The sequence below is a fragment of the Sinocyclocheilus anshuiensis genome, unplaced genomic scaffold (genome assembly GCF_001515605.1).
Source record: "Sinocyclocheilus anshuiensis isolate Anshui unplaced genomic scaffold, SAMN03320099.WGS_v1.1 scaffold6, whole genome shotgun sequence".
NCBI classification, from domain to species: domain Eukaryota; kingdom Metazoa; phylum Chordata; class Actinopteri; order Cypriniformes; family Cyprinidae; genus Sinocyclocheilus; species Sinocyclocheilus anshuiensis.
This window is the reverse complement of record NW_015547668.1, coordinates 1,400,357-1,424,869: the sequence shown is the minus strand read 5'-3', so window position 1 is coordinate 1,424,869 and position 24,513 is coordinate 1,400,357. Positions and strand designations below refer to the sequence as shown.

Below are 24,513 nucleotides of genomic sequence, written 5' to 3'. Positions count from 1 at the left end.
TTGTTTTTCTTAATGAAGGACAAAACTTTATGTTTATGTCACGTACACAAAAAGGAATTTGAAATGTCTCAACACTTCCTCAGCCAAGAAATATCTCTGAAGTCAAGACTTACTGTGCTTTCTTGAGAAATAACACCTTTCTCTGATAATAAATAACTTTCCAACAAAGCTGTGATTGTTTCTCTCATGCATGTCTTACTGATGAAGACAACGAGTGCACAATTTTCTGGTGAGACGATAATGCTCTTTGCCAAATATCAAGGGTAATCCTTCCTCCCCCACCCTGAGGTTTGGGCTGAATGTTGTAGATGGCCCTATCACAGAAGGCCTGAAGCTGTGGCTATGGTGCAGTTAATGCTAGCAGAGCTGGAGTAGGTGGAGCACTAAACTTCAGACCTAATCCTGTTTTCTCAAGGGCCAAGCCACGGAAGAGTGGTGGACGCAGCCCACTTGTACAGTGGCTGGTTCTGAGATAGGATGTTGAAATGATACTCAGTAGACAGCTTGGCCAAAATGGCCCCTGGATCAAGCCTCAGGCATTCCTCAGGGGCAGCTTGGCTTCCATGGGGATTAGCCACAAGGAATATGGAAGTGAGGCAGCAGTAGGAAACCTAGCTGAAATGAACCCATACATACTCACCTTGAAAGGACCTGTTGACCTGAGTCACCCCTGCAACGTATTTACTATTTAGACAGCACGTTGCTTAGCGAGATAGGCACATAGTGGAAGCATTGTCAGATGGAGCCACTAGGATTAATTCCCCGTGTTCTGCGACTCAAGGGGCATGCCTCATTTTTGTGCCATGCCTCCCCACTCCTTTTCCGTGTGAAGAATAAGCACCATGTTCAGCGCACACTTATTTTATTAAGTTAATCTTGTGTGGAAAGCTTCTTTAATCCAAATCACACAGGATAGAGAGAAATGTTCCCTTAAATAGAACATAGCGATAATAACAGTAATGTGGGTAATGAAGGCAGCGGAGTGGGGGAGAGGGGGTTGTGGCTGATTGTAATTAACTGGTTAAATGGAACACAAAAAGACGTGTCCACAGTGATTGGAGGGAGGATGTGTTCAGTATGTGGCCCTAGCCAACCCTGGGAGTTGACGGGTAAAGAAATACTGCTGGGATTCTGGATTTTTTTTTGCAGGGGGAAGCAAACTGATGAAGAAAACACAGAGATGAAAGCAACTTCCAAAATAGTTCTCCCCTCACAGTGAACCAGAGGATCCTGTCTAAGGACCTGATAAGGAGCACAGCTGGAGCTCATCCAGACCTCCTCCTCCCTGTTCTATATACACAACTCTCCCGACAAAGACATAAAGACCAAGAGTACACACCTCTCATGTTTCTGCTCTCATAGTCTGGGTTGTACCTCTCAGCTTTCAGGGTACAGTGCAGTAAATACTGGAATTCTACCCTCTCCCACGGAAAGGTCTCCTGACACAACTTGACTCCTCATATCTTGGCTGTATTCAAAACAGCATTCTCCGCCATCGCTCGGAATTGTGGGTAAGGAGAGCAGAGTCAACCAAGGGTTGGGGGGAAAGTCTGAGTTCGATTTTGAGCAGCAATCTTGGGCTCAGAGAGAGCATGAGAGAATGGGAGAGACCTGTTCACCTCTCTTATCTCGCCGATAGGACACGGACTCTACGCTCTTCCACGCCATTCCCTGTCTGAGGGGGCCGCAGAGGAAGACCGGGAGGGACTATTGTTGATGCACTGCTAGACACAGACACACACACACACACACACACAGATAAGATACATGATGAAGAACTGAGCATGGGGAGGACATTATTGGCTTAGTATCCACCAGTGCAGAAGAGGCTGGAAATTCTGATGAAAGGAGTAGTATATTTGGACAAGACGTATCATTAAGATAGGCAAAAGGAAACAGGGAGGATGCGTTGAGATTTTCCATCTGTTCTTTAGGCAGTATTATTGCTTTCTCGCTAAAGCATCACGAGACCCTGAGAAAACAATTCTCAGCCAGTACTGCTGCCAAGAGGATTAAAATACTGTCGCTCTCTGACTATTATGAAATCTGTTGGTTTCTCTCCGTTAAACCAGAATCTAAATCACACTGTTTTGACACATAGGGATAATTTGGTGTTTGGAGAACCAGACAAAAAAAAAACAGTTTCTGAACATATCCACTTCATGAGTTTATGAATGCTTTTATGAAATACATCAGTGTGACAAGGATGGAAAAGATGTGTGAGAACATTGTTCAAAGAGACAGAATGGAAGAACATTTGTAAAGAATGTGGAGAAAAGGTCAGACATTCTACAAATGTATGCATTTAGCAAACAGAAAGGTCCAAAACAACAACAAAAATAATAACCCAGGTATTTTAGCCATAGAATTTATCTATCACCTGCCATGATTGCAAATAGATACTGGACAATTTACATATAAACCGAAAAAAAGGCAGGGCTTAAGTTAACATAAGGGCTTTTGTGTGAGCAGCTATTAATTAAAAGTGAATAAATCATATCTGGATGTTTTCCGGATATGACGAGTAATAAGTGTAAATGGGGCTTCAGTCACTGCTGCCCCATTCTGCTCAAATACAGGTGTGGCTACCTCGAGGTCATTATGACAACAAAGGTGAGGCACGCTTGATGCTGTGGGCGGAAGAGCTTGACCCAGTTGGCATTTGTACAGGAATCCTGTTTGGGTACTGCTAAATGCTCATGGTCGGAGCAACCTGTCAATCACAGAACAGGTCTTTGTGTGGGGTTTCTAGGATTTAATGAGAAGTTAGGATAGGATTAGGTTACATTTAAGTTGAGCTGAAACTTGACTGCTCATTTTCTCCACCCCATTGTGCATTGTTGTAACATTTCATTTTGTAAAGTTGTCTAACAAGTTGCCTTAGTTGACAGTCCTTCTCCCTTCTTTTCTTGAAAGCGAATCCAGTACAATGCATTCTTCATTCTATATCTCATCAAGATATTTAATATTTGAATTTTAATGTGAATGACTCTCTTAGTTACCCATTCCTTTGCAAGTTTAGACCATGTAATGACTGACAAAACATAGTTGTAGAAGAGACGGGTTTCAAAATAGCGGATTGCAAAAGAATCTTGTATGCAAATGGTCTGGCGAAAAGAGAATTTATTGTTTCCAAATCATGTTATCGGAGTGTAACCAAGCTGGAATTTAACCTGCTGTCCTTAAAATCTTTCGGTGTAGGAGAGGTAGTGAGCAGAACACAATGATGTGTGAATCTCATCCGGCCCCAGTTTTCTCATACCTGGAATTGCAGCGGCCCAGAGCTGGAGTCATTCTTTGTAAGCCAGCAGCAGAACAGTCAGTGTTTGTGCTGTCACATAGCCTTTGGCACAGCTTTCCCCTTAAAAGTCATGAGGCCTCTGATACTTTTGTCCAGACATGTTCCCTTCACTACAGGGCTGACCAGCCATCATGCCACACTCAATGCCATTTTTACCTCCACAGTTCATTTGTAAAGTTGAGCATGACCGCTGTTCTCTCTCTGATGATTTGATGAAGTACAGAAAAGGGCAGGAATGACATAAATGTGATGTTGGACTTATACGTTGATTTTATGATTATAGTTGCCATTACATTTTTGATGCTCAAAGGCCTGCTATCAGCAATTACCACTGATCAGATGACAGTGAGAGAGGCTGGAATGTTGTTTTCTCACATTTCCAGTCCTGGCCCTGGTTTCACACAAACCTCATCTTTGTGGTTTACAACGATGGACACTGGAAACATATGATAAGGCAAAAAAGAAAAAAAAATCTTAAAATCTATTTAGAAATGGCTGGAGGCAACACTTACAATTATAACTTTCTGCATGAAATTATCCACAGTTTGTTCCAATTACCTACAATTGGATCACAAGAAAATGACATAGCGACAGGAAAACAGCTCGCGTTCCCTGGCAGTACCAGTAAATAAACATGCATTCAGCAACATGAAAGACATTCCAATTTATTATTGCTCGAAAAAAAGAGCAGACAACCCGTGGCGCCAACCATTTTTAAATTTTTGTTTGTTCATTTGGAAGCCTTGTTCTTATTATACCTCTGAAAGTGTGAATCAGAATCACAGTTGCCAATGTCTTCCTTTGCAATGCTATACGTTAGATCACATAAGTAAAAGTAAACAATATTCATAAGTGCCCTTTCCCAGTGACATGCTTGGCTCCTAGTTACTTTGCTGCAGTGTCAAGGATGTTGACTCACTATGGTTTGAGGACTAGTAGAAAACATTTTTGTTTGCAATAGTGATTTGCTAACTTCTCTGTTAAACAGCAATCTGTTGTCACTTTGGTAGATTTGCAGCCCAACGCCAAGTTAAAGCCTCGGTCTCTGTTAATCCCTATCAGGTTGTGCAAGGTTTGGTAATGGGCTTAGAAGGTCTGAATCTGTTAGCACAGTGAGACAAACAGTGCACTGTGCCATCCACAAACACTGGAGGTGTCTAGGTCCGATTATTGTGTTAAGAAAGCATTATATGAAAATATTGTACCACAGAAATGGTAGAGGGGTTATTGCTGTGCTTTAAGACCAAAACACAGGGTTCTCTCTCTTTTTTATCTCTCTAGGTATAAATGTGGTGTAAACATCTTTGCACAATGTACCTCCCATTTTACATGCTCAGCAGGGGCCTCAACACAGGCTCTGTCTTGTCTTTTTCATGAACAGCACATTGTTTAGACTCAAAGCTAGCAAGCTCAATACTTCATACTAATGCTAGTATAAATCAAGCAAATCTCACCTCACCTTTATTTAAACAGCTGGATCAGCAAAAAAATCAAGTTCTTAACTTGGCTGTATTGAAAACTGTTCACCTTACTTTAGTATCACCCATGTTGTTACCTTTTCGCTAACTGGCTAATCATCTATAATGATGGTAATCTCACAACGATTAAAAAAGGAAGAGGTATATGTCAGATTTGTGGTCTGTATTCCACACAAGGCTTCAGATATCCATTGTCTATCATGCATTCATGGCAGCAAGATGACTAGAATAAATTTCAGTGGGGTTGCACGGCACAGCACTCTAATTACTGTTTCTGTTCCCACACTTCACTTAACTTTATAATTGGCTTGCCTTTTTCGCTGCCATTAATTACACGATTTCATATTCCATTAATGACTCTAAGAAAGAGACACACCTCACTTTTTCACACTAATTAACAGCTGCTTTGCCACTTTTCTGCACAAATGTGTGAGCAACGTCTCCCTTCTGTACCTCAGACCTTTCTCTCACTAACAAATGTGTTCATTAATTGATTTATTTACAATAATTCTCATGTAATTTCCTGTTGTTTTTTCCTCTCTCTCTTTTATCAGCACCCCTACCCTTCAGAAGAACAGAAAAAGCAACTGGCACAAGACACCGGGCTGACTATACTACAAGTGAACAACTGGTAAGTCAATTGTACTTTTGTGTTTACATGCAATCAATAGCTTCGCCCCTGGCAAGCGGCTCTTAATGATTTGAATTAATACACTCCCCTCCCCCCTGCTTTTGCTCGCCCCTCCCATCTGTCTCCCACTTATCACCTCATCTCCCTTCAAATCAATTCACCCAAAGGGATATTGCCGCCAGGATTTTTCCGACTTTTTTATTTTTTGTTCACTCATTCAAATATGAATCCCTGTGAGAGCAGCTACTCTTGCGCCTCTCTGAATCCTCTCTCAAAAGAGAAAAGTCTGTCCCATGCTCACTGTGACACAGGACTCTATGTCTCAGCCTAAAAAGCTATTGATTTCGTCGTTTCCACCGTTAAAAGTTCCGTAAAGTTTGACAGAACCTTCACAGGGGTGCGTTTGTTACCACTGATGGCTATCAGCACATACTTACTGTTATTAGCCGTGTCTAATGAAGGGCCTGAGATAGGGAGTGGGGAGGTGAAAACTAACAAAGGATGGAACGTTTGATGTAAGAACACAAAGAACAACCTTTGCCACAAATTCTCTCATGCCAGGCCATGAAATTCTGTTCGCAAACTCACTCCGCTCTCGTTCTCTAAGTGTCAGAGATTGATATTGCCAAGGATCTGATTACATGCCCTAATCCATTTTGCTGAATGAACCGGCCTTGATGTAAGCACTCCCAACATGGGATGGGAGAGTTGTTTTAAAAAAGCATTCCGATACAAATTAGAAATTACATATTATTAATTACTTCACAAAGGCAATCAGTAGCCTAATCATCCAAATAGCCAAATATGAACCATTAAACTACTTTAAGTTACAAGAGAAAAGCAAAAGAAAGTAGATCACATATATACATAGCCATTTTTATAGAACGAGAAAACATGTATGTGTACATTGAAAGCATTTTTCTGGCTGTTGTCATTGCAAGGAGTTGCCAACTGTAAAAAACAAAATTGTTTCACTTAAGCGTCATGTCATTTGTACGTGGTAGTTGCAATTACTGTAGAAACTGGATGTTAGAATGGGCACAGTCTAATGTAGCTGCTGTGGATAGTGCTATGGAATGCCCATCTGAAAGTTGTTTGTACCATAGTACTTGTTGGTAGTACTATATATTTTTTAATATTCATTAAAAATTCCGCTAGCAATTATTGTTTTTACTAAATGCATTGCTAAACATATCACATTTACTGTAATGCAATATACCTTTGTATGCTGATTACATACTGTAACATTGTTATTCCATCAGGCTTCTCAAGCTTATTAACAACCAATCCCTTGCTATGTACACCAGATGTTAGGAGAGTGAGAGAGATGGGAGACTTATTAAAACCCATTACACAAAATGTGATTTCTGACAACATAATCCTTACCATTGTACGGTTCGGTACCTTCGAGACAACCGGTGACTAAGAATGAGGATTAATTTACAAAAGTGGCCTATCAGTGGGACGCAGGCTGACGGACACAAGGGAATCTTGTTGGGGTTATCAATTTCTGTGACCTCACAACAACCCATGGGAGATCAATTCTTTCAGCCATATTAGTTAGCAGAGAACACACAGGCAATTACTTCACACACTGTCCTATCCTACCCCAGCATTCGGCTACTGGGCCGAATCATTGTGTAGCAGGGTTTGGTGTATGTTGGAAGAATTGTCATATTGCCTGTTTTTGTGTGGATGCGGGAGAAGGAGCACTTGTCTGCGCAAGTGTGTAAGCGATGAGCCAGAGGTGGCCAATTTAAGCGGTATTAGCTGTTAAACCCTGCATGCTGGGATCTTGCAGCCTTCTCTCAGATTGTGTGCATCAGTGTGGATGTGTTCGGATATGTGTGTAAGGGTGCAGATGACATGGAAAGTGTGTATGAAAACAGAGGGGGAGAGAGAGATGCTCAGCACATTGGGGGTTAGAGAGTAGGATCTGTCATTTCATAGGCCCGTGGTTGTGCTTAGTAGGAAGCTCACCACTGGGTGTCTCCATGGCAACCCCTGGTGATGTTACCTCCTGACCTGCTGATTTTTAGAGGCAATTTCCCAAGCTGTGATTCTATTTATCAGACTAGTCAAAGCACCGGGCCAATACAGCTTATTTCCAACATACAATACTCGTGCAAGATTTACAAGATAAATTCCAGCATTCCATTCTAGCATGCAAGCATATAGATTTAATTTGCTTAGCATGCAAGTCCATATCATTTAGCCATATCTCTGAACAAAAATTTAGTTGATTATAGGACTTAAGGGTGAACATGTGGAAACCACAATGTGACATCAAACAAACAGCTAACAGATGGAGCTAAACAAGAGATCAACCGAAAATTATGGCTTCCTTAAGCCCTGCTCCCATAGATGTATGTGTCCATTATTGATGAGGACTCTGAGAATCTGCAAGCTGAAGATTAAATAAAAAATGCTAAAGGCCGCGTGGGGTGCGGATCACTCATGAATTATTGGCGCTAACATAACATGAGGGACTGCTGCAAATCTGGGTCCACGTATTAACAATCGACCCACGTGGGTAAGTGCGTTGTTTAGTCAACATGCATTGAGAGTGTCTGAAAACTATTCTTCAAATGATGTAAAGGCACAGTCAGTTGTTCGACATACAAATGCAAAACTTTCATTGAAATAATGGTAGAGTAAGAAAAAGGAAAGATGCAGAGAGAAAGAAAAGTTTTAGCCTTTGACGATAAGAGAAAGCATTCTCAGAACACTCCATAAAGATCAGGGATGTAAAATCAATGGGCGGGTCATCGGGTTTCACGTGTTGCCCGTTCTTCCCTTCCTGACAGAATTTAATAATCCCTTTAAAGATGCTGTTTAAACCTTAGGGATGGATTGTTTTGTCAATAAGGCGGCTTTTATGAAAGTCTTAAAAGCATGGAGTGAGGTGTGGCGGGGCTACTTTAGAGAAACAGCGTCCACACACCCTGGATCAGGTTTCTGTGCCTGAGAGAAAAAAAAAGGAGCGAGAGCAAAATAAAGAGAGAGAACTGGATGATTGGCATGCTTCACTTCTCTGACAGCCAAGCCCGCCCATGTCAAGAGAAGTTGAAACTTGTTCAAGAAAAGCTCTGGATGATTGCTCTATGTGCTCTTCGTGTGTAGTATCTGGCAACGTTCTTATAGCTTCGGGGGAAAATGTCACCCCTGACCCAGTAGGTATCTTGGATAGGCAGTTTAACCTATACGAAAGCAAAATCAGAAATGAGATCTGTGTGGTATATCAGTTGTTTCTCCTATACCACGATGAGATTTAAATGGAAAGCAAATGGATACTTGCTTGACAGCAAAGATTACAGTTTATTTTCAAGACAAATGTATACTTATATAAAACATAGCAAGGAACTCCATTAAGTCTATCACAGAGCAACGTCTGGGCAGTAAAATTTTCCTTTGGATTCTGTGTGTTTACTAAATCCATAATTCTAGATGTAGTGTACACTGACAACTTACTTGCTTAAGCTGAGCATGCATGCATATGCGTGAGTCTCACTGTTCATGCATACATATGTGTATGTGTGTGTGTGTATATGCAACAGCGGCCCAAAGGATGCAAGCAGGTCTGGGTGAGATGAGCCATAGCCCATGTCCCGGAGCGGCCTTCACACAGCCTACCTGTCAAGGTGCTTTAGCGTGAATATCCGTGGCCTTTCAACAAAATACCAACACACCCTGGGGTCAAACCGCCAAACAAAAGACATATTTACACCAGTGAGACACAGGCATGCGACCCAACCTACACCCTCAAAATCCCCTGCTACATCAGGCGGAGATGGAGATATAGTGGAGAGCTCAGCTCCATGAAGCTGGATGGATATAGGGATTGTTTGCCTTTCTGCACAGTTGGGCTTAGTCTGTTCTCAAGTGTTTGCTAACAATTCTGCCATACTGGAATTTCAGCACTTGCTCAGGCCTGAACTCTGTGTTATGTCAACAGTAGACAAGTTGGAGTGGTTCTCTCTCGGTGTCTGTCTGTCTGTCTGTCTGTCTCTGTGTGTGTGTGTGTGTGTGTGTGTGTGTGTGGTCATGTGAAGTCGTTTGTAATGTGTGTTGGGGCGCGTGTGCATGTGTGTGCGCGAGTGTAAACGAGACCAGAGCAGTTGAAATAGTTTATTTGTTTCGGAGAGAATGCATCTCTATATGTGGAGATATATGTGCATGGATGGCTCTTTGGCAGTAAGTTGTCGTCGGATATGTGTGTGTGTGTATGCATGCATTCGTACAAAGTCTGTGAACCATACAAGGGTGCACCCCCCTCTTTCTCTCCCTCTGTCTTACATCACAACAGGCCCCAGGCACTGCCAACATTTTTTCTTCTTTTCTCTACTTTTTTATCCTCTATTTTGTGGGGGAATGTGAATGACAGACGGAGGGTGGATCGGCACTAGAGCATATTGGTTATGTTTATAAATCTAGGAACAGATTGGACCGCTGATTAGCGAGCCGACCACTGATTAGCTAATGAGCTTTTAGCATTACAGTGATTGCAAGGTCACGTTGAATTTCACCCCTCCAACAACAACCACAAAAATATACACGCTAGAGCAAGTAACACTTCATATATGCATTCTCTACATATAACGCAAGTATAAAGAATAAATATGAAAAATATTGCCCTAGCCATATTATCTGCACTGTTAATTTCACCAAATTAAATTTCACAAAATGAAAACTAAAATAATGAAAACTCCTATCTGTCACTGGTTGGACAAACAGATTTTTTTTTTTACATCATGGCAACACTTACCTATTACATATAATAGTGCATGAATTAAACAGTGCCATGGTACTGTATATAATAGAATACCCGATGTGATATCAGCATGGTGCCATCACAGTTTTTATTAGGGAAGCTGAAGCAGCAAAGTGACTAAACTTGTCAGACCACAAATCTTAAGCTTTCATTTATGGTCTCTACTGGTTATTCAAATTACCATACCATCAGGTGTTAAAGTAAAAAAAAAAATTTTTTTTTTGCTCAGGTAAATTCCTGGTTCCTGGTGCGTGGTTAGTAATGCCAGTCAGAGCTTACGTGTAAGGTCTTGTATGTGTGTCAATAGAACTGGCGGTGCCAGCATGAGCTCTACAGCGCCCGGCAGAGACCACCACAGTGACAGCTAGGCGGAGGCCCCATTAAACCTGCCACCGTGATGTCATTTCCTCTCTAATGTGCCATGTGCTGCCACACATACGGCTGCCAGTTGACATCCCAACACTGTGCGGTTGTTTGTTTGCATGTTTGCGCAGACAGAGAGGCAGTGCCCTCTGGCCCAAGCGTTTGCCTCTGGCATCAGGCTGCATGAAGAGCCCTCAGAGATAGATGACAGCATGGAATAGAGGGTTTTCCAATGTTGTGTTTGTAAAGTGGGCATATGATGGTGCCCTCCCTCTTTGATGTATTATTGCTCTATAATACTCTTGCTCTCTCTGGGCTGGGTGGGGAATCAGAGGAGAGCAGGCAGGCCATGTTCATGCCAAGAATGACCTCATAGTCCCCGGCTCCAGAGGAGTGGGGAACCGTCTCTGAAGCATGTCCAGCACCTCACAGCAGTTGCACTCTGCTTTGTTTTTCGGTAGTCGTTTGAATGCCACAACAGAGGTTGATCACAGCAATGGTCTCCTCTTGCCTCAAGCTGGAGTTTTCTGGTCTGAAGTCTGCATATGTCTTCCTGGCTGTGTTGATCTTTTGAGCAACTCGTAGCAATCTCTGCTGCACCCCTCTCTCCTTCTCACACACCAGCTATGTGTTTATAAAGTGTGTTCCTTAGCCCCCAGGCGGCGGCCCCACTCTTTAATAGCAGCTTTAGAGGGGACTTCACAGCTCTGTTAATGGAAAGGTTTCGACTTTGTTTGGTGAGAGGAGCTTGTGAGGGTGCACCAGGGGTGAGTTTGCTGAAGTAATGATCAGCCTCTGTTGGAGGGGGGCTGATGCAGCAGAGATTAGACAAGCCCCTACTTGAGACTTCCCCAAAAGCCCCTTTTACATCTCCTCTGTTTTCTTTGGGCAAGCTGTTTTGCCTTGCTAGAGTGGACCAGGTAATCCCGGTAAAGTCTAGGAATCTGGCCACATACACACTGCAATGTTTTCGGGATGATTACTAGATTTAAATGTGAGATTGAATCCCCCAAATTAGTGTTTGACATGAAGATAGCTGTGCAGATCTCACAGTTGCATGTAAAAAACCTGGAAGCCACCAAGTTTGGGATTAGCTGGTGTAAGCAACTACAGCAAAATCTGCAAATATGTCAAGACACATGCCTATGTTTCTGTGATTTTCTAGCACCACACCTCAGATGAGCTGTGAGTGTCTAAAGAAGAATGACATCACTGTACTAACAACTAGTTCAAATTCATGGCTCCTGCTTCCCTAGACCCAGTAGAATGGGTTCTTCTTATGGGATTCCACCCACGCAGGCCAGTCTAAGAAACAGCGGAGGGGCCGAGGGGGAGGCCGATGTTATTAAGAACGTGACGAGAGGTGAGAAAGGCAGGAATATGCAGTGCGAGGGGAGGAAGAGGGGTGTGATGGGGCTGAATGGAATTGTCTGAGGTGAGAGATGCAAACGGGTGTTGGAAGTTGGTCCTTTATGTACACCCCATTCCCCCTTGTCTGTCTCCAGCAATGGAACAGGTTAACGCCACTCCTCCAGACCTGGGTTGCTGTGCTGATTTAAAAAAGTGTGTAAATGTATGTATAAGTGTGTGTGTGTGTGAGTGAGTGAGAGCGGGTGCATAGAGGGGAGGCAGGAGTGTAAATGGAATTTGTGCAGCAAACAGCTGGACTAGTTTATTTAAGCACAGGCAGGCCACAGCGACTGACCCCAGAATGACTTGGAGAGAGGAGGAGCCAGGGTGGACTTTTATGACTTTAGGTTGAGATGAGATGCTCGTATTTATGAAATTTGCCTTGAGGCATGCCAACATGTGAATTACTAATTACTTAAGTAAATGGATCTCCAGAGCAGATAATGATAATAAAGTTGGTTTCACCAGAGGGGTCTTATTGCATGATTAGCTAGTTGAATTATAGCAGTTAGCATGTTAACCGGTGTGGGGGAAGCTACTTCAAAAAATGTAGTGCCAAGATACAAGCTACACATTATTTTGAAATTGTTAAATTACAGTTGAGCTTTAATTTTGAAAAAGTAGTTATTTACATTACAAGCTAACAAAACAAACTACATTGTAGCTAATTAGGGAAGCAATCTAATTTAAAATGTATAACTATTTAATGATACAATTTAAAAATACATTTGTAAGTGTAATTTAATTGATATAATTTAAAACTGGCACAAAACTGAATGAATCTGAATGAGTGTTTTTGAATGAATGAGCATATCAATTAGGGTGACAGCATTAAATTGAACCTATAAATTCATAGCCAAAAACCAGAAAGCACACCAATTTAAACTGTGCTTCCATAGTAATGAACATAAGCTTTCATTAAATATTTTGCTTCATATTTAAATATTAAAGAATACCTAAAATGCCACACAGGGACTCAAATATTTATTTATTTATTTTAGATTGAACAAATCAATGAATATTACTTTATGCATGAATATTACTTAGTTTGATGTGTGTGCACAATACAGTGCAACATTGAAAATGGCAATGTAGCATTGTCACAAAGCAGCTTGTAACTGGAGAACTACAATATTTTGAAAACATTTCAGCTAGTCACACTACTAAAATGTAGTATGTAGCTATTTTTAGCCAGTTACGTCCTAACAGTTAGCACAATGACTAAATCGATCATTTTAACTGATAATTATCTTAAAACCATAACATATTTTATATCTTTTCTTTTAATGCATATTTTTACTGAAGATTCCTGTAGAGCCACAGATGCAGATCCGAATCATCAGATCATTCTATTCCATCGGTATTACCGATATGCCTGTTTGTGGGTTTTTAATATACATGTAAATGTAGCTGAGTGTGTTGAAATGCGATTTCATGAGTGAATTTGGTCCTCCGTAGTCATGCATGCGCCCCCTCACACAGTTTACATCTTAGAGAGAGGGAACGAGCGAACGAAGGGGGCATTTCTTAGAAAAATGGCATACTTCATATGCATTTAGATAGACATACTGAAATATAACCTTTTGTATCTTCAATCTGGATCTTTCCAGCAACGCTTATTAAATTATTCCCTAATTGGTCACGCAACAAAGGCAGCTGATGAAAAAGACAATTTCTTGCTTTTAATTGGCCATTTCACGTGCCGTTCGTGCTACACCTGTGCGTTTGTAATGAGAGTGGGATATTAGCAGAGGACCTGGCAGACCCGACAGAGATCAGATCGACTGTCAGTAAAGGCGGGAATGAGCAATAGCGCTCCAACAGTTACGAAACACACATGCGCTAACAGAATGAGAAGAACCAAGCCTCCGTCCAGGTTCATTTGGCTCATAAACACTCTCATTTCAGTCTTTTTTCTCATCCTTTTAGTAAAGCGGTGTATTTTTAACCTTCCTCTTTTTACCCTACTTTGGAGGTGCCACTAGTGACGTTTTGCTTTAAAATAGCCCCACGTTGTCCCAAGCTGGGCTGAATAGTTGGCTTCATTGTGTGCCTATGGGAAGTAGAAACTGAACAGGCCATAAACGCAGTCCTATAGCGCGGAGAGGTCGCGTAAAGGTGAACTTTTACTCCTAATGGAGGCTCCAGCTTTAGCCTGGCCCGTATGGTTCTCTGCTCCTTTTGATTGCCTTCTTAACCGTCAGCGCCAGGGCGTCCGCCTGGCTCACAGAACAGAGCATGACCATTCTTTCTCTTTTTCCTCACACTCCTAAACCCCCTCTCTCACCCTCACCACCTCTCCATCCCCCTGCCTGGTATTGTGTAGCACTTGTCCTTTGTTCCAGCTTTTGGCGCATCTGGCCTTAGATATAAGAAGCAACGAGAGAGGAAGCTTAAGATACCTTTTTAAAAAAAAGAAAGAAAGAACAGCCATTTCCACAATTTAAAAAAAAAAAAAAAAAGAGCGGAAAAAAGGCAGAGGCAGAGCGAGTGAGCGAGGGAGGAAAATCCAAACGGCAGAGGTCAGCAGATAGACAACAGTGCCCCCCCTTCGACCCCAGCCTGAGATGAAGGCAGTAAAAGGAATGCCTAGTCTGAGACTCCCCCTGCTCTCCAGCCCGCTGCTGGTGATAAAACTCCAGACATTCTCTCATTTGATGGTGCACTGCCATGTCAGTACATTCCTCCCCTGATCTTTTTTTTAAGCCTTTAAGCTGATATCGTACAGTGATATTGGTGATATGAGAAAGTTGTGATCTCTGGTCAAATAAATTTAAAGAAAAAAAAAATTCAAGTTTTACACCATGAGAGACAATTTATTACAGTAATATTACCATGGGTAAACGTGAAGAGTGCCTTAAAATCCCATTAATCATGGTATGGATGGATGGCTCACTTAAAAAAAAAACGCTTTTGTTCAATAGTTACATTTATTTAAAAAATAGTTCAATTTGTATAATAATAATTATATTGTGAATATTAATTATATCTATAGTAATATAGTTAATTATACAAACTGCAAGTTGTTTACAGTTGCATTTTCCAATGGCTTAAACAGTCAAAATTTAGAGTTGGAACGATCCGTTTTTATAATTAATAAAGAAGAAGCTTAGCAGATGCCTATGTGAACATTTCTTTGTCTGTTAGTCCTGCTCTTTCTCTTTATCTCTCCCTTTCTCTCTTTCTCTCGCTCTCTCCCTACACCCCAAGGTCTCCTCCCTTGCTTTTCTCAGCCTGAAAAAAGTAGCGCGGCTATTGTTTCCTTAAAAGTCTACTAATTCCCCCCTCAAACGTTAAAATGGAAGTGTCCAACTGTGGTAACAGCAGGAGGACATAAATCAAGTTGGAACCCCTGAGCATGGTCTCCTGGAGGTGACCAGGGTCACAGGGTCACTAGAGGGGATTTAGGCACAACAAGGCCAGAGCACTCCGATGTATGGTGCAAAGAGGCTGGGGGTCAGAAGCTACAGGGACCAAATATGTTTTTGTCACAAATGTTATGCACAATACGCAGAATAGCAGAGCAGCCTGTTCTTTTTGGCGGGGAAAAAAAACTCCTCATTGAACCCACAGTTTCATTATTCTCCCTCTAGGGAGACAGAAGGAAAAATAAAACATGGCTTGTACTTGTGTTCTTTGACAATGCAACACTTCACGTTAGCAAACATTTCCTAAACACATTCATTCCTGTGGTGCCTATCAACTGCGTTACATCTGGCATCAGGGTTTGAATGGTTCAGTGGTTTAAAATAAAGTTGTTAAAAAAGAACTGCATACATAGAGGAAAACACCACTTTCTTCAAAGTGCTATTGTGCACTTCGCTTAGTAGACAATATATATTAAGCTAGCACAAGTTTGTACAAGTCGTAAGCTTTGTGAACATTTCTGTGTTATGGGACAACTCTACAACACTCCCACTGGAGTACTAGAGGATTAGAGAAAAAAATCCCTCAGTTACCCCTCTGATTAGCTATCTGGGCTGATCTGGACAGCAGCAGGCTTGGACGTGACTGTGTTTACAGAAAAAGATAGCAAAAACTCCAGTAACTTTTCATTCATATGTTGCATCTTGTTTTTTTACAGGTTCATTAACGCAAGAAGAAGAATAGTGCAGCCCATGATCGACCAGTCCAACCGAGCAGGCAAGTCCCCCATAGTTTCTGTATTCAAGTCCCACAGGCGAAAGCCCCCTGCAAGCCATGCACCCGGAGGCCCACCTGCCGGTAAATACTTAGCCCAGCCTGGATGTCAACAATGATTGACCACTAAAATCCATCCAATTAATCCAAAGCGCTAATCATGCTGACTTGGGCACTATATAACCCAGTGACGAAGAGAAGCGAGCAAACACGTACGATGGATTAAAGTATTGAAACAATAACTACAACTGGATCTTCTCTATCCAACTTATTCTACTAGAGAACAGTGGAGAGTTGTTCGGTCAAGTACAGAAGATATTAATCTTGTTTTTTTAACTTTATGTTTTATTTTTGAAGTGACCATGTTTGCCTCCTAGCTAAGTTCTTCCTGTTAGTGAACAGTGCCCCTGGTGCATGGCTTGTTGTGGACTGCTGTAAATTTTATTACCTGTAATAGGGTTCAGGGGGCAGGGTAGCATTAGGGACTCAGAAAAGTTCAAAGGCATTCATTGGGGTTGAGTTGTTTTTCTTTGACCAAATAACCCCCCAACATACACACACACTTTGAAAAGCGTGAACTCGCGGTAAGTACATCTCAATTAGCTTGTGTGGGGGAAAAAAGATAACTTTGATTTTCCTTAATTTTTTGGGGTTGTCTAAAAATGTTTCCTGTATTACAGAATATAGGCTTAGCTCTTTGTTCCCAGTACTTAAGCTTCATTGGGCATGTTCTGTCAAGTGTTTTATCTCTCATGAAACCCAAAGAATCTGTGTGAAATGCCTAAGTTTGCATGTGTGTTAACAGATGATGTTTCTCCTGCGACTTAAACTTAATTAAAAGCACTAATTGACCACTGTCCGTTTCCCCCATATTCCCTCACAATGCCCTCCTGCAGTAAGTCAAGGAGCTCCCTACAACCCAGATGGTCAACCCATGGGAGGCTTCGTGATGGACGGCCAGCAGCACATGGGAATCAGACCACCTGGTAAGACCTTGGCATGTCCCACCTTCCCACAAGCCCCCTCCTTCTCTTCCGCACTACCTCCTTTCTCAGTCTGATTCTAAGACCCTTGGTTTGCACAGGTGTGGTCTAATGCATGACACCCCTTTGTCCTTTCATGTTTCCTTTCTGAGACCTTTGCTTTCTAATACCCATCTTCCCAGAATTTGCTCTTCTCTCTGAATCTAAGCCTCTTCCAACCTGTGTAACTGGTCACTGTTGCTAACCACTCATCCCCTCCCACCTCACCACTTAAGCTGCAGGATTTATCCAAAGCCAGGCTTCCTTCCAACCTTTAGCCTTTGAATGCATTATTTACTTGTTTGTTTACTTATATTGTCTTATTTGTACCATATGGTGTTCGTCTCTTTTCTTTTAATAAATGGGGAATTGTGCTTTTGTTTCTTGACCTCCTGTCTCTGAGCCGTGGTCTGTTTATTTTCTCATCTTTCGGCATCTTCTTCGATTGTTTTCTCTCCTTCTAGGGCCTATGAGTGGGATGGGCATGAATATGGGCATGGAGGGACAGTGGCACTACATGTAACCTTCTAGTTAACCAATCGCAAAGCAATGGGGGAAGTAAGTACAAAAGCAGGGTCACCAAGCATCCATAATTTCTGACATGTTTTCAGCTATTAATTTTGCTTTTACGAAATGGGAGAAACAAAAATGTCTCTTTTCCTCCAGACAACAAGCTGCTTTCTCCTGCTTACCAATACTAATATTTCCTGTACTTGTGGGTGACAAGCTCCGATCAAGAGTTTGTGTGCTTGTGTACATGTGCGACCTGTGCTGCCCTTTCTTACTTCTGAACATTTTTGGCCATGTTACTAAACAGTGCATAGAGTCATATATAAAAAGGGGAAATGAGTGTGGGTGAAAGAGAAAGATAGAGAGAGAGCAGGAGGAGGAGGAATAACTGTGTGGGGAAAGAGGCAAATGGAGGGTGGGGGGATTGAGATTGGGGTTTTGGTCGGAGAAGGGGAGGGGTGTGTTACCATAGCAACAGACTGATTGGCAAAATGTAAGCAGTCTGGAGCAGTGCAAGGAGAGAAAAGTGCATGTCCCCAAAGTGTCATAAATCTGTCTCCCTACAGTTGATGCATGAGTTACATTTATACAGCAACCTGCGAGGCAACGCACAAAGAATCGCTCTCTCACCCTGCAGCCAAATACATAGCCACACATTTGGAAATTATGTCAGTCTTGCATGGAATGTTTTAGGTGGAGCTGCTTCTATCGACCCTGGCTTGGTCCACTATTTTCTTGTCTGTCTTTCCTAATAGGATTACTAATGGCAAAGGCAGGGGAGATGAAGGAGTGCAAAATGGAGGTGTGCACAGCAGGGTACACAGCTTAGTCCAGCCTAATTGACTATATCTAAATTAAATATGCCATCAAAAGCGGTGTGACAAATGGATTTGACTTATTCAGTATACAAAAATAGCGATCATTAATGCAGCCAAGCACAGAATACCTCTGTTGTCAAAGAGACTCTCTACCTCACTGTCTTTAACCTGAGAGACATGGGCTGATAACACAACCTGTGCTTTAAAACGTCACGTCCCCGCTTTGTGTGTGTATCTAAACACTGAAAGTGTTTCCCGGTGTCCAAATGGCTGCTTACAGCAGCTGCCATAGTTCCCAGAAGAGACGAGAGAAACCTGCTTTAAACAGCCTCAATTTGCTTGCTGAATTCTGTAATTGGGCCGCGTGTGGAATCTTAGATGAGATGGGTTGAGGGGAAAAAGAGAGCGAGTGAGAGGGGGAAATGAGGAAAGAAAAGGAGGCAGAGTGTGACAGAAATATGTCGCCATGGTGAAGAATGCCTGGTCTTAATGGCTTCATCGCTGAAATTTCCTAGCTTGTCTAATTTAAATATTGTTACTATAGTTTCTAGGTCAATTAAATGTAATTGATGTGTTTTATACTTCACGACCAATTAAATTAATAGGTTATTACAAAAAACGTTATCTTATTTGATTAAGAGACCAAGGCTTCATTATATTTTATAAGCAATTTTCATTAGTTGAGGAATTCTCCTAAAGGCGAGATTAAGCAGTTATTTGCTGGGAAGTCCCAAGACCTGATATTAAGGTGTTCCAAGCAGTCACACTGCAACATTACTTAAAACCAAAGCCAATTAAACCTACTTAGCAAAGCGTTATGCTTTCTGCCCATGACGATTATAGAGCTTATAGCTCTCCGAAACAATACACCTGTCAGCATGGATAAAGCCTAGCTACTCAAGTTGAAGAGGACAAGCCTTTGATTAGCGAGGGAACGACTGTTTTATGACCATTTCCCCCATACCGTTCTTTGCATTTCGTCAACAAAATTAGCCAAGGGTGGCCAAATTTTTTTCATTTTAATTTCAAGACAATAGTGAGAGCAGAGAGCATTAATTATGGGCATATGGACAAAAATGTAGCCCTCCCCGTCCATACTTGAACGCAGCTGGTATGCTTTGGTGCGCTGGAAGCTCTGCTGGAGACTCCTTTGTCTGAAATTTCATTCCTCCCATTCATTAAGCAGAAGTTTGTTAACCTTTTGCAGGGTCAAGGTACCCATTTTTCCGCTCTTGACATTTACTTTTAAGGGGGGAAAGGGTCTTCGGGGATTTGGCTCCTGTATTGTCCATGTCAAACATCCCCTGTCGATTCGGTCCCATGGCACCTCTGAAAATAGACAGGCAAGGAACTCAATGTATTGATTGACTTATTAAGTGAAAACCCACATTTGCAACGTCTGCCCTTTTCACATCCAAGCATTGCTTTTCTGATAGACTGGATGTTTTCCTTCCTCACCAAACAACGTGTTCAAGGATTGAAATCAAATACAGCTGATGACCCCTCAAAAGCTTGGGTCAGTCCTTTAGTGGTAAATAATTGCAGGGGCATACAGATTACCGCTTCAGTGCTAGTGCAAAACACCAACCATTATATATGCCATTCTGAAGCTGAAACCTAAAGACCTACAACCAGGGCAATAACAAATTTTTTATTTCTTTTTTATTTAAGGTTGATTTGTTGCTTTGTATTGCCGCTGTCACAGGGTTAGTGGCCTTTCTGCTCGTGGCACGTGCACGCACCCAGGTGAGGCCTCTCAAGTGACGGCCTTTGTAAATTTTCACCTTTCGTCTTTAATTTAAGCACAATGGTGGTGTTTCTCTGAGGGGCTCTCAGAGTGAGCCACAGACCTTTGCTCATTGTGTTTAAAGTGAGATAAGTGAGGGGAGAACGTAGAATAAAGGCATGGCTTATTTTACCTCATTTGTCATTGTTGTGGCTTCCTCTGGCATAAGGACTTGACTCGTGGACACACAGCAGTTCATTTCCACCTATGTGCCATTTAGTGTTAGACTTTCATTTATATCATTTCGAAAGTACAACCTTAACTAGCATGTGATTAAAACGCTAAAAGTAGATTTATGGATGAAATTTTTTTTTTTAATTATGTAAAAAAATAATAATAAAGTCAATGCCTTTTAGAATATGAACACATTATAGTCACGGTTATCCAGTGGGGAGCCAATTATATAGATTTCATCACAGCATTGTTCTCTGAGATGAATATAATATTAGCAATTTAAGCCTAATAACAGCTACATATCGACCTTCTGGTTGACCTTAGTGAAGGACAACCTTCCGGTTGACTAGTCGGGTATGAATGTGGCGGATTCCAGACCTGATGGATACGACACTGAGTACAGATCCCTGGTGCAAGCAGCAGTAAAGTGCTATGTTCAGGCCAGTAAGTTAGTCCCTAGAGAGCCTCCCTCTCCCACTACACGGATTCCTCTTCTAGTCTCTTCCCATTCATTACAGAGGAAAGTCCTCTCTCAAAGGCTTCTCTTACAACCACATGACTCATATGCTTTCTGGTGCTGTGATTGTAGAGTCACTTCCTTGTAAAGAAAACGATTGGTTCACACAGTGGCCCGGTGGGTATGGCTATGGGGCAACCAGGCTATGGCGCCTCCCAGATGCCCCACCACCCTGCTCAGTTGCGGCACGGCCCTCCCATGCGTTCCTACATCCCTGGACACCCCCACCACCCAGCGATGTTAATGCACGGAGGACCACCTCACCCTGCCATGCCCATGTCAGCCTCTAGCCCCCCTATGTTCAATCCAGGAGACCCTACCATGGGAGGACAATTCATGGACATCCATGCCCAGTAATTTACTAAAATGGATTCTGTAAATGACTGCAACGGATAGACGAGGAGCTGCGATTGGTTTTTCTGGAGCTTGCCAAGAACCGATTACATACTGACTTGTTACCGAGACTGAGGAGCTTGCATCTTGGCTATAGATTCGGACCAAGAAAAAAAAGCCCGATATCTGTATACTATGGGACACTTTAAAAGGAGGTGCCCTTTGCTTAGACACAAAAAGAGAGCGAGAGAGAAAGAAAGATTGAATTTATTACTATATCAGCCTCTAAAGGGGAGGGATGCGGACATACTGTATACTGTTGTAAAATTGCAATGGACTTTCATAAGAACTGGGAAAAAAGTATTGTAAATGCTATCGTATTGTTCTGCATATTATGTTGTTTCTAATAGATTTTTTTTTAAAAAGGATGTGAACTTTTTTTTCTTTTCACACTATGTGTGTGCCATCTCCATAGACTTTTGGCCTCCTCCATAAATCACTTTGCGTTTAAACGAGAAAAAAATATATGTGAATAAATCAATAATTCATTGAATACTCGTTTGCCAGGCCATTTTTTGTTCTGCGGGAGGGCGGATTTCCCATGACCCATCATGGCCTTAGGAAGAAACTGAGTGCTATCCACCTGTCTGAGCCACATCCTCCTGCCTTTCAGGAGGCCTCCATTTTGCATTCCCAATTTGTACATCATAATGGAACTGCCCCCAAATCAAATTATTTTCACTTACCTTTACTGGACGTGTGAGAAGCTGAATGTGAAGAACAAGCATGTGTGTGTGTGTGTGTGTAAAGCCAGCCCATCAAACTTTCACGTTTAAGTTATAAATGGGATTTGGGATACATATATGCTTTTGATTAAGCAAACCTGTTTTGGGGATGTTGGTTTAACGTGTTGCTATCACTTGTTTGAATTTTGAAGAGTTTATGTATACATTGTAAATGAATAAATTTTGTGTAAAAAGAGGGGGAACAATTTTTCATATATTTGTGGTTTCCAGGCCTGGTTTGATTTTACATAGGACTGGTTCATTATATGAGGCTGTTTACTGACCCAAACATTAAGGTTTTGTATGGCTGACATTCACAAAATACTACAAATCCTTTAAATATTTTGGGTAACTTAATTCCACAATGTTTTCAGATACCAAATAACAGTGTGGTTCTCTGTTTCTCATTAACACATTTTGATTAACCTAATATTTAAATCATTATCCAACATAACTAACTTTTTTTAATATCTTTTAAAAAATCTAAATGGTTCTATTATTCATTAGCCAATGTTCACTTTACTTTGATTTGCAGGTTTTTTTCTTGTTAATTTTAATAACATGCATTACATGCTTTTGCCACCCTTAGTAATTAATCCAAAATTAAACCTCCTGATCTAATACTCCAAATTATTAACTAGGTGTTCAAATTTGAGATATCAAGACCATAAACCTAGATCTTATGTAGGTGTTTAAATCAAATTCTATGAGTCTATAAATCACTTACAGATTGTAATTTTAACGTTTTATAAACTAGACCTACATGTTAATCCCATCTAAAATTCTTGGGTCACAACCTTTCAGCAGTGTCCACAGAGTAATTAAATTCTGAGTAACACAAATGAACAGGAAGTTATTATTTTATGAGTTGCATGTAATTGCAAATTGTTTGTTGTAGGCTAATTCATTCACTGAGTGGTAACATGGTCTGAACACGAGGCTCTAAATGCACAAGATGAGTCCAACTATAAGAAAAGGACAGCATATATCACATATATTGAGAAAGAACATGTAGCAAGCAGATTGAAATGTTTGTCTAAATGCTGCATATTCAACTTTCTCTCGTACGTCTGCTAATGTGCAACAAATGTGCGGCCCGTTCGAAGGAGGCTCAAACGGGGGGCTAGATGAGGTGGAGGGACGGATAAAAGAAGAATTATCCCCCGTTTAGCATTAAAATTCATTTAGATAAAATTGCCACAAACACTTAAATGGGAAGATTAGTTCCCCCTCACGCCTTATTTCACTCAGTCAATGGCTCCGTAAAGAGCGCTTGAAACGGCATTATCCAGACCACGACAGTTTCTAAGCTACCGGCTAAAACCGAGCGTTTAAATAATTCTAAATCAGACACAACTAATCGAAATGTATGTTTACGATGGATTCGATACGACCACGACAGGGAAACGTGGTATATTCTTGGGTGAATGCTGGAAAAATTTACCCAGCTTATAACAAAATGGGTGATGCCAGGTTAAACTACACTCCCATAATAAATCAATAAGTTCCCTTTCTTAAACCCGTCCCTCGGTTTTCTATCGCCATTGTATTTTTATTACCTTTTCTTCTGAATGTTTTGCTCTCAAGCAACGCGGAACACAGGCGATGTTTTAATGACACCGTTTCAGCTCCTCAGATTTGAATTCCTCAACCGTTCGCCATTCGGTGCTCTGGAGACACGGGCGGAGATAAATCCCATGTTTGACTGCCATCTTTAGGGGATCTGGGAAACTGTCCTTAAGGGGCATGTATATTTTATATCTTGACATTTACGCAGATATTTATTATGGACTGAAATAGTAAAGTAGCCCACTAAAATGCATACAAATTTTGATAATTGTGTGTAAAAATAATAACAACAAGCCTAAAAATAAATAGGCTAATTAAAGTGTTTTGGTGTTTTTGGCACGCTTTGTATATTAGGCCTAATGTGTTCATGTTATCAGCTGCTAATGTTAATGAACAATGGGCTATATAACCTATGTCGTATTTTTTTGAAGAACCCATTGTTTATTGTTGTTGCTGTTGTAATTAACTATTTTAATACGTGGGCTAATGTGTAACAATAATAGGCTACGTGTAATAAAGCATTGCGTGTATTTTTATACTGCCAATGCACAGCTAAACCTTTAATCAAATCTATGTAGTTTAATAAAGATATCAGGAATCATGCCTACATACTGTACAAAACATTAGAAAGATCGGTTCTCGGTTAGTTCTTCTGTTAGTTCCCTGAGTAGGTAGCCTAAGTTTCCTAATGAGCGTTTCGTGACTGTTGCAAATGAACATGATTATTGATTTTCTTCATGTATCTCCAGTAAAAGACATAAGGACGACGCCTTTTCCATCTGTTGTTTAAGAAAAAAGAAGAAAGCTTTTGTCTGGCTTTGACCACATACTGAACTCTGTGAGTAATGACTGAAAGAAATTTGTTCCATAAGCACAGAGGTGCCCAAACAGGACTTTCTGCCTCC

General features: G+C 41.3%; 1 protein-coding gene across 2 annotated transcripts in view; it reads left to right on the top strand.

The window, feature by feature from the left end:
- The window catches only part of LOC107702692 (homeobox protein Meis1), a 78,990-nt gene that overhangs the window by 43,072 nt on the left and 11,405 nt on the right, over positions 1 to 24,513 (top strand). The window contains exons 9-12 of one of the 2 annotated variants that reach the window (XM_016505088.1): positions 5,334 to 5,410; positions 16,039 to 16,097; positions 16,991 to 17,080; positions 17,581 to 17,675. In XM_016505088.1, coding sequence (XP_016360574.1) covers positions 5,334 to 5,410; positions 16,039 to 16,097; positions 16,991 to 17,080; positions 17,581 to 17,639 — 285 coding nt within the window. In that variant the 3' untranslated portion in view covers positions 17,640 to 17,675. The remainder of the gene's footprint in view (positions 1 to 5,333; positions 5,411 to 16,038; positions 16,098 to 16,990; positions 17,081 to 17,580; positions 17,676 to 24,513) is intronic. The other variant, XM_016505087.1, reaches the window with a different exon arrangement.